Here is a 10,816-nt window from a genome sequence, read left to right as displayed (position 1 = left end):
GGCGGGGGGGGGGGGTGGTGCTACCACCGTGGAGGGAAGGAGGGAAGGACCGGGGCCCCCTTTAGTTCAGGGGCTGCTCAGCTCACCCCTGGCTGTAGGCAGGCTCTGCCAGGAAAAAAAAGAAAGGTTTGGGCCCCTCGCCATAACAGAGACAGAAACCCCTACATTAAAATGGTGGGTTTCAATTAAAAACCCACCGTTTCAATTTAGGGGGCACAGAATGCAACCCTAAGGACTAACCCTCCCCCTCTCCCCCCCCCTCCCCCCAATGTGTACAAGTGCTCTAGCACTCCCTGCCATGTGGTACTGCTGAGGCCAAGGACAAAGGAAGAGTAGCAAAATTATTAGAAAGTCACATGAATAAGAGTAATCATTGAAAATTAGACTAGCTGAAATAAAAGGCCAGGGATTTTCAAAGAGACTCAATGAAATTCAATTGAGTACCTAACTCCCTTAGGGTTTGATAATTTAAGCCAAAACATGTACAAGAAAAAGAGTCAAAAGTTATAGCCACTAATCATAAGGTATTAGAAAAAAATCCCTATACTTCTGTGGCCACGTTCACTGTCATAGCCAAGATACCTGGCACAAGTCATTGTTCCAGGTAGCATATTATACTAACATATTGTTTGGATCTAGTACTGCTACTCCTATCTTTCTATATAATCCTGGCCTCCATCATGTCCAAAACTATTTGTTACATTTGTAAACACCCATTTCTACTTTCTTCAGCTTCCTTAAAGCCTAGAAAAAACAAACAAACAAACAAAAATGATTGGCAGGTGTTATCCGTATCTTATGCTTAGTGCAGCTACAAGCCATTGCATTTAATCTCATAATTAGACTTCTTTAGAGATGCAACTTGTACTGCCTGGTACATAAATCAGCCAAAATCAATCCCAAAGAAATTCTGTGGTTTGCAATGGTACCCATTTATTACACTCATTTATTTCAAAAGCTTTCTCTTCTTATTGCCTTTCTTTTCCCTCTATAGTCTCATCACCACATCTACAGCAAGAACGATTTCCTCAGACTTTGCCAGATTGAAGTCTATAGATAAAATTAAATTGTCAAGGAAGCTCTATTTTGCAGTATTTAGTTCTCTTGTGGAAAAGAAAAGCCCCCAAACCTAGTAAGACAGTTAAGCATTTGCAATGATAGTGCAAAGAATATAGATAATTTTGTAATTAAATGTTCATTCATGCCTTATTATGTGAATTTCAGGATTCCTTCCTAGTGGCCCAGAATATTTACATTTATGGTAGCATTGCTGCAGCATATTGGACAATTGTAGACTAGTGTGATCTTGTAATAACGGATGCCACAGATACAGCGGCATAATCTAAGAACCCAGAGGACAGGTTAGTTTTCTTCACCATGCATTTATTTGCAGTGAATACTGTTCAATATGCTCAAATCATGTATTATTCTTTTACTCAATTTTTATTATATTGTAAGTTTAATAATCTGGCACTTTCAGCCATACATTTTCAAGCACTTTGCAAAAAAATTATCCCCAGTTTACACGTGAAGAGACAGGGCATGTCTGAACTGCACAATGCCATGCTGGAATGAGTGGTAGAATGACTTGCTCAAGGGCAAACGGCACATCAGTGGGAGAGAGGAACAGACTCAAGTCTCCTGATTCCTACTCCTGTGTCTCTGTGCATCATGCTGTTGCTCACTTGTCCTGCCTCCCAACATTTGAAACAGTGGATGAAACAGTAAAATAGTAGACACTGAGGCTGAAAACAAGATTCCACATCCATTGAACCAATTTCTTGTTTTCCCATAATTTGTTAGTGAGCATATTGTTATTTAACAACATACCTCACCAATGGCCCTATCACAAGGGCTGATGGATCATATGACAGGCCAATGAAGTGACCTCTCAGCAGATGCGGTGAGAAATCATCAGCCCTGATCCACCCCTCTACAACTGAGACTGAAGTAACATAAAGAGCTCCAAGTGTTCTGGTTTTACCTGGAAGAATTTTCTCCTAGCATAGGCATTTAATAGAGCACCTACAAAGTTACCTTCCAAAGCTCTCCTTGCCGGCCCCATCACAGGAGTATTAGGCATGGCCTTTTAAAGAACTGATTCTACCACTGAGCTATGAGTTCCCCCGTTCCCCTGCTGCTTGAGATCAAGTAAACCTCGTAGCAGGAGGCAATAGGTGGGCACACCGGGGGAATAGTCAATTCTTGTACACAAATGTATTATATGAGTAAAAACAATAAAAGAAAAGCCTTATAAGAACATTATAAGTAATGTATCTGGTACTAGCTAAAACTGTTCCAAAGATATCTAGAGCTGGCTGGATAGTCAGGACACGTGTTGGTCAATTCTGCTTCTGTCCGATGTTCCTGCCCCCGCTTCTTTGGAAAGCCATCTTTTATACACGCTATCTCCAGTTATTATCCATATACAGATATCTGAAAGATGAATACACTCTGTTCATTTATTGGTGAGGACCAGAGATCCTGGTGTTCCCTGTTTAAAAATTGAAAATTATCTGATTAAAAAACCCCAAATTTGCATTTTTCCATGATTAAAATGAAATGTCACTATATATACATACTGGTAGGCTTCCAAATTACTTTAAAATTGTAAATATGTCAATAAAACATTGTGTTGGACTGATATGTATATATCCCTGGTCCTAACCAACAAATGAACAGAATATGTTAATCTTTCAGATATCTGTGTATGGCATCAGGAATGAATATGTATAATACTTGGAGATAGCATGTATAAAAGATGGCTTTCCATAGAAGCGGGGGCAGGAACATCAGACAGAAGCAGAATTGACTGACACGTGTCTTGACTATCCAGCCAGCTCTAGATATCTTTGGAACAGTTTTAGGTAGTACCAGACACATTACTTAATGTTCTTATAAGCCTTTTCTCCTATTGTTTTTACTCATAATGCATTTGTGTAAAAGAAGTGACTACCCCCGGTATGCCCACCTATTGGCTTCTGCTACAAGGTTTAACTAATCTCAAGCAGCAGCTGGAATGGGGGAACTCATAGCTCAGTGGTAGAATTGATACTGTGTGTGTGTGTGTGTGTGTGTGTATATTGCTTAACCAGATTTCCAGGTGTCTCTCACTCCCAACCCACAGTTTTTGCAGCCAGGGAGCAGAGAGGGGCAGGAGCAGCTCTGGACTGAACAGCTCCCATCGGGAGCAAATTTGTTCCCAACAGGCACACGTTCAAATGTGTGCAGGGCTGCAGGTTAATAAACCTGAATTTTCTGCGCAGAAAATTCAGGCATATTTATTGCACATGTAGACATGCCCACAGTGTCTAGTTTTAATGCACTCTCCTCATGGCATCCTTGTGAGGCAAGAAAATACTTTTATTCCCTTTCCTACAGGACAAGGGATATAGGCTTGGCTATGATTTCACCTGGCATAATTTAAACTAGGACTGCATTTCCTACAGTCTGTAGATTTACAGCCCCTTTGTGTCTGTAGATTTACAGCCCCAAATCACCTTCTAAAGGAGGCAGCAGAGCATGACTGACTGGTCATGTGCTGGTTACAGCAATGTGCTAGGAAGTGAGAGTATCTCTGGTTCAGACTCCCTCTGTGTGAAGGAGACCAAAATTCAGCACCACTACTTTCTCAAGGGAGTGCCATAGCCACTGACTTATAGGGGCAAAAGAGGGATATGCACATCCTTTTTCTGTTCCTGTGCCTAAATCTGGTAGCTATGGGTTCTGGTATACTCCATTTTCAGGTGTCTAACCCCAGCAGGTGTCCACAAGGAGTGTCCATAGTCATCCATGCACACAGCACTGCATCCAAGGATAGAACTCCCCTGGGTGGGTGAATACCAAAAATGCCCTGTAGATGACCAAAAAGCAATAGCACATTGACCCTAGTGTTCAGCCTCTTGCCCTGGGGAGGAGTAGGAGTTCAGATGCATCTCTGTGTATAGCATGGCCTACTGGTTCACTGTAGTCATTTCCCTATTGCCCTGTGGAGCGGACCATCTGCCTTCATCAACCAAATATGCATCCTAATCACCTAATTCTCCCACCTGTCTCAGGCAAGGTGCCTAATTTTTAGGTCGAGCTGTGCCTACCTGGAGGAGAGAATAATTTGGATCTGGCCCCATATGCTCAGTCAATTCAAACATGTCATCTCACTGTCTGGCTTTGTAACAAGTAAAGCAGCATTCTGAAACCTCAATTAAAACTTGGAAAACACCCACTGTAAAACTTGGATCCAACCAGGTATTTGGAAAATGCACTAAAAGATAGAAGTTCAGCATTTAATGCAATCCTAAATGCTTTCATATACACACTGGTATACTGCACATGGGTTTGGACAGATTTTTGCACAGCAATCACTATAATGCAAATCTTGGGATGGATTAATAGTCCAGCTGTATTTATCTACTTCTTTGCTGAGCAAGTTTGCATTTCAAGCCCCAGTGATCAATGATACTTTGGTGTAGTCATATCAAAGCAGTTTATGCCTCACTCTACTTACTGTCACAAGATTAACTGTGGATGGCTAATAGAGATTACACAGTATATTTTACCGTCAGCATTTATGCTTTCCAGGTTCAGCCTTATCCTTCTAAAGAGATGCTACAAAGAAAGATGCAGGACTATATCAATTGGAAAGCTTACAAATCTTTGCTGATCAATGGACCACATTAGCCATTGGGAAACTGATGGGAGCTCCAGGAATTCAGAAGCTTTAGAAAACATCAAGCCCAAAGTATAATTTAATATTTCTTTCAAAAAAAAATCTTGCCTGGTGGGGCTGAGGAAGACTGTTACTCCTACCACAGCTTGCATTTGCTTCTTCGGTGTACGTGCTTGCAAACAAGTGTCTGATGCCAGAAATGTGTTGTTGTTGTTTTCACGTAGTTTCTATAAATGCTTCCGTGGAGAAGTGCATTAAAATTGAATGTGTCAGTATTTCATCTCATTCCGACTTTAATAAAAGTATAAGCATTTATTAAATTGTGTGGAAGCCATTTTCAATTAAAATATAGCTTAAAAAAGGGGAGAGTGGAGTCTTTGGAGATGACCCAAGTGGGAAGGGAGTCACACACTTGATTGTCATCTGGAATCAATTTCACACTTGGGGAAAAATGCTTTAGCCAGGGAAAGATCATCCATCAGCAGGAGGTAAACCGCAGGCAGCTGCGGAGGGAGAAAGAAAGTAAATCCCATCTGGAGTAAAATATTCAGGAGCCAGAGTGCCCTTCACTGTGGCAAAATTAAACCCGCTAATGTAAATAGTGAATGTTGTTGTGTGGGCAACCAGGGCAATCATGGAAAAATTACAAGAATATATATAGATGTCCAAATCCTCCTGTTCTTAACTTGGGTCTTAAACAGGCACACAGCCACTTGGTTACAAGAATAGCCTTGGCTACAAGCTTTTGCCCACATTTTCACAGCTACTGAATAAAGTATTGTTTTATATGTTAAGGTAAATAGTATTAATACCTATTTATACTATTGAAGAGGTTCAAGCATCATTCCAAGGGCTATTATTGGTTGGAGCATTTGTTACCAGTCTGCAGAGCTGGTAGGTTATATGATACCAATTCCTTTTTATTTCCAGTTGCTAAGAGATGTTAAAGGGTAGTAAACATTCACTTGCTGGTTTCCCAAGATGCCACAGGGAGGTTACACAATTGAAAGTAAAAGGGGAAGTGGTCTGGGTGGTAGTGGCTAAGAGGTGGTTCCACTGAAATTGGCTTTGAGAAATCCAGTAATGATGAGTTCATGCTATGTTAACTCAGGGACCATGAGACAGTAAGCATCAGCACTGGAGTGAAATTTAGAAAATTTGTGAGGATGCAGGCTGGGGATAAAGGCAGTTTGTTAGGGCTACATCTGATAGCACAAAGATCTAGAATCTACAGTCAGGATTTCATTCAAAGTAAATATGCCTGAGCTCTTTTGGTGCATACGAAAGATTAAACAAGCCCAATGACAAGACCAAGCAAATTATATGAATAGATAGCTGAGAAAACTTCCCTAGTTGGCTCTGTAGGCATGACTTTCTCCTGACCTGCACTTTTCCAGATTTTCCATCTTAACGCAGGGGTTACATTGAGTGAAAAAAACAAACAAACCTCCTACAGGTTTGCTGTGCTGCAAGGCAGGAGAATGAATTATTTCTTCAAAAATAATTTCAGCAGTTGCAAAGAAGCAAATTAAGTGAATCGTATTACTGTGGTGTGGAGAAACCCCGACTGTTAAGCTGTCAATTGTCACTGAAGACAGTGGACATTTAAAGAACTAAGGCCTATAGGCATATCTGGAAGACAGAGAAACAAGCACAAATAGAACATGATAATCTATTTAGTATTGAGTGTACATGTGTATGGAAAACAGAATTGTAAATCAGGTTTAGTAATACTGGGGCATAATGCTGAACAACTGTAAACAGCAACACCGAAAACAAAGACTAAAAACCCAGGGGGCATGTCCTCAACCATTTTGCACTGATAATGGCTGCTAATAGCAGCCTGCAAAAAACTTAGAGGAGAAAAATATGTAAAACCCTGCTAGTTTTTCTTTCCTCCAAAAAGAAAGGTGGAGAGAAGGAATAGTGATCAAGCAAACCTGGTATGTCCATGGCCTGGATATGAGCACTGAAAATAAAAGGCCAAGATCCACAGCTGTCAATCATGTTCGCAAATGATTAGGAACTGCTGGAGCATGATGACACAATTCTGGACTATGCTCAGGATCACTGATGTGAAAACATGCCCTGCCCACTTCCACTCTGCACGCCAAAAAATGCCAGGCAGGTGCCAATGTATGGCTCCTACTTAACGCTGACTATGCTGGTGCTCAGCACACGTAGCACTGAGGCTGACGATTCACATTGGGCACGCTCTGGACATGCGCCATAAAGGGGGCTACCTGACAAATTATCTCTCCTTGGCACACAGGGAGGAGTGAGCTGGTAGGAGATCTTTTCATGGCAGTGCTCCTCATCCATGCCCAATTTAGTATAGAAAGTTGCTTAGTTGCAAAAGTTCTGCTACTGCTCGAAGTAGAGCCACGTGTCAGTGGCCAGTCCACTGAGTAGCCAAGAATGCAACATTCATGGGCTCAGGGAAAGTATAAGCAAGTGGGAGCATGGTGATGGCACTCCCTTGGGAACAGGGAGGCCTGGAGTGATATTCCTATTCTACAATGTAAGATTCCCCTTTCCTAGTGAGTAGCCTCATCACTGGGCTACAGAGCCATGCTCCCTCTTGCTTCTTTTCTCTCTGACCCCCCCAAGAATCTTATATTCTTGCCACAGTGCCAGAGCTGAAGTAGGAAAGGAGGAGAGTGTCTTATTTCCACCTAGTCTGCAACCTGCTGATTACAGTATTCTCATGAAAGATGCAGGCTTGACCTCCCTCAAGCCCAGCTTTCTCACTTCCAAGAACCTATTAAATAAAAGATAAGCAGTTACTTCGCTGCATTTACAAGTGAAAGTGGCTGGGGGTGGTTGTGCTTTGGACTCAACATGATGTCATGGATGTGTGCTGGGCATGATCTGAGCACATCCACTGGAGAGAGTCACTCAGAAGACTTAAGCATGGTGGTGCCTACTTTCTGCATCCCAAGCAGGCCTACCTGAAACAGGCACTGAGACATTCAGCTCAGCCACGATGGTGGCACCACGGAGCCTGCACTGAGATGGAACTATTGCGCCCAAGAAATCTTCTTAGGTACCTGTGGATTGCCAGGAACTTAAACAGTTAGACACAGGCTTTTTCAATATCCCTTATGGACCTGGGCACCCAGTCCTGTAGCAACAAAGTTTGGCACCTGGGGCAAAGCCTGCAGCGGCAGCCCACTCTCACCCCATGCACAGATCCAGGGGCCACATGCCCTCCCATGCTTGCCCAGGAGTGCACGCAGCAGCAGGAGCTGCTCTTCCCCCCACCCAACCAAGCTTCTCACAGCTCCGTCCCGTGCCCCACACCGTGCCCTAGCTGGGCAGCGCCTATTGGTACCATTTCACTTTGGCATCTGGGGTGGTCGTCCCACTCACCCCCCCTTGCTATGGTATGGTAGGCACCTATATCCTACCAACATTGCACTTAAGTGCATAAATGCTTTTTTTTTTGCACTGGCTTTTAGTAGCCTAAAAGCCACTTTTAAAGTGGATCTCAACTCCCATTGAAATCAATAGGATTTGGACAGTGGAGCAGGGGCAGCAGAGCTCTGGTCCATGTTCAGTATCTAACCCCCATCTCTGGTCCATGTTTAGTATCTAAACCCCTTTGAAAACCTGGCCCAAGCTCACTCCTGAAATTGGAGAGTCTGGTCAAATTTTACCTCCTGCTTTGAGCATAATATCAATACCATGGCAGTTGAGTGATTTGCACATCAGGGTTTGAGTCTGCTGTAGAAGAGTGATTATAAGTAAAAAGAAAAAGAAGAAGGGTGCCTTGCTCTAATAGATTTTTGCGAGCAAGACCTTAAAAACATAAATCCATGCAATTCTTATAGAGGAGCTGAGTATTTATATTTGCAAATGCCTATGTGGACAATAAATCTAACTGTGTGGTATTAACATGCAAACACATTTATTGATTTCTCTTGTTTTGGAGCCTATACATTTACATTGATTTACCTTCCTGCCACTTTGCTTGTTTCTTTGTTTTTAACCAGGTCAATCTGTTTGCTGGTCCTATAACAGATTTTAGAAGTAAATTTGAATTTAGATCCTGTCCTGTAAAGTTGTTGCTCACAGAACAAGGAGAATTGCATAGTTATTTGCGAGCAATGTAATTTGCTAGCTTGCTGTATCAGTCTGTTACTTGGCAATACAATGTGGAAAGCTAGGGGTGAATGCCACTATGAAAAATTGCCATAAAAATACTGCCTATTACTAGATTGGCAAAGTGATGAACCTATTATTAAGCCACTATTTCCATCTTTGTGCCTCCATGTTTCTACCTAAATAATCATCTTGTACAAGCTGATCACTCTTTCTGGGACATAATTAATCAATTAGACAATTTTCCTATGGAAGCAGGTTTACATGTAAGATATACTCAGTCCTATGGCCTGTCACAGCAGTGAAAGTTATGCCATTTATGCAGATGATGTAGTGCTGCATTTGCAAGCACTGCCATTATGTCATGTAGCTCCAGGCTAATAAAAATGACTGAGAAATGATAAAATCACTGTTCTGGTTTGTCATAGGCTCCAAAATGAGACCCCTGTGTTTGCCATTCAAATCATTCCTTGTGAGACATTTGTCAGTGTCAGAGTCAAGGCTGTTGAATTCAATGTCCTCCAAATGAGAAAGGAAAAATGAAGTTTCATTCAAGTCTTTTTATTATCTGTAACGGCCCCTTTTACAAGTGTCTAAAAAACAGATTCTAAATTCTAGGCATTTCTGGGATGATCTGTCCTATTGGTAACTGAAATTCTAATTAATTACTTTTAAGAAAACTTATCTTTAGTTAAGGCAAAAATCCTGTACCCAGATTGCATGAGGAATCAAATTGCTAAGATTCTGTCATTCCTGCAAGCACAGATCTGCCACTAACATCCACAGTAATTCTGTTCAAGGAGGAGAAGATAAAAGTAGTAAAGGAAAAAAACCCATACAAATACAAGGGCAACAGTTTCCCTCTTACACCAGTCTAGCAACAAGCCATACAGTTAAGAGTACTCCATAATGGGAAGGTGTGTTTATGGAAGAGACTGAAGAAATCTGCTTTCATCAGATTTAGCAAAGTATCCAATTTTGAAGTAAATGTAATGAAAAAATGCCACAACAGGCTAATCTGTATTAAATTACTGTTTGTCCACCTGGATTCTAGGCAACTCCTGGGAATCTGTGAGGAGACGCACACACCTGACATGCAATTAGGAACATAGTAGGGGTTTATCCAGCTTGGGTTTGGGTTCATCTGCTGTCTCATCAAATACACCAGTGCATCTTAACATTGCTGCCTTTCTGAGTGCAGTTAATTAACATAAGATAACACTCAAAGTGGCATGCACACACGGTTGCATTCTGCTAGACATTCAACCATAGCATAGGGTTTCCAACCCATTTATTTCTTGTAAAAGCCTTCCTTTAATTCACCCAGTGGGCACCAGCACAACTCATTCCTCTCACAACTGGTCTATATGTCTGTTGTGCTTGGGAGATTGAATTGCCAATGTCACATGTTTCTTGCAGTCAACAAATGAGGAAGCCAGTAAATCAAGTGCCAGTATTTTATCTGACTTGGCATTAAAATGCTGCTCAGCTCTAAAAAGTGACTGTAAAAAATGGCACCATGGGGTTCCATGTTTATCATCTCTTGATGGCTTCCATATCAAATGAGATCAGATGGTTTCTCTATTTGCCAACTCTGCAAACTCCAACTGGGCTCTGAAAGTCAAGCTGCGTTTTGTTTTTTGAATTTTTTTCCCAGCTCACTCTTCATCACCAGACACATAAGTTATTTTGCAGTCGCAGATAAGTTAGCAATGCATTTAATAAAGAAACAGGATTGAAAAGGACCAACATTTAACTCCCTGATTTCATAGATTTCATAGACATTAGGGCTGGAAGTGACTTCAGGAGATCATTGAGTCCAGCCCCTGCCCCAGGGGCAGGAAATCATCTGGGGCCAAAGGATCCCAGCAAGATAAACGTCCAAATGGAGTTTGACGTTAAACGTTAAAGGAGTCCAGAGTAGGTGCTTACACCACCTCTGGAGGCAGTCTGTTCCAGGCCTTGGGGGCTCAAACAGTAAAGAAGTCCCTCCTTATGTCCAACCTGAAACACCCTTGGAGGCGTCTGTGAGTGTTTGACCTTGTC

At 41.8% G+C, this 10,816-nt stretch overlaps 1 protein-coding gene across 1 annotated transcript in view; it reads left to right on the top strand.

Moving 5' to 3' along the window:
* LOC102386654 (cyclic nucleotide-binding domain-containing protein 2-like) overlaps positions 1-1,299 on the top strand; it is a 135,850-nt gene extending 134,551 nt beyond the window's left edge. The window contains exon 15 of the mRNA XM_025200837.1: positions 1,225-1,299. Coding sequence (XP_025056622.1) covers positions 1,225-1,299 — 75 coding nt within the window. The remainder of the gene's footprint in view (positions 1-1,224) is intronic.
* The last annotated feature ends 9,517 nt before the right edge of the window (positions 1,300-10,816 follow it).

Source organism: Alligator sinensis, unplaced genomic scaffold (assembly GCF_000455745.1).
Source record: "Alligator sinensis unplaced genomic scaffold, ASM45574v1 scaffold602_1, whole genome shotgun sequence".
NCBI lineage: Eukaryota > Metazoa > Chordata > Crocodylia > Alligatoridae > Alligator > Alligator sinensis.
The sequence above is the reverse complement of the archived record's forward strand: the minus strand, read 5'-3'. Positions and strand labels throughout refer to the sequence as shown.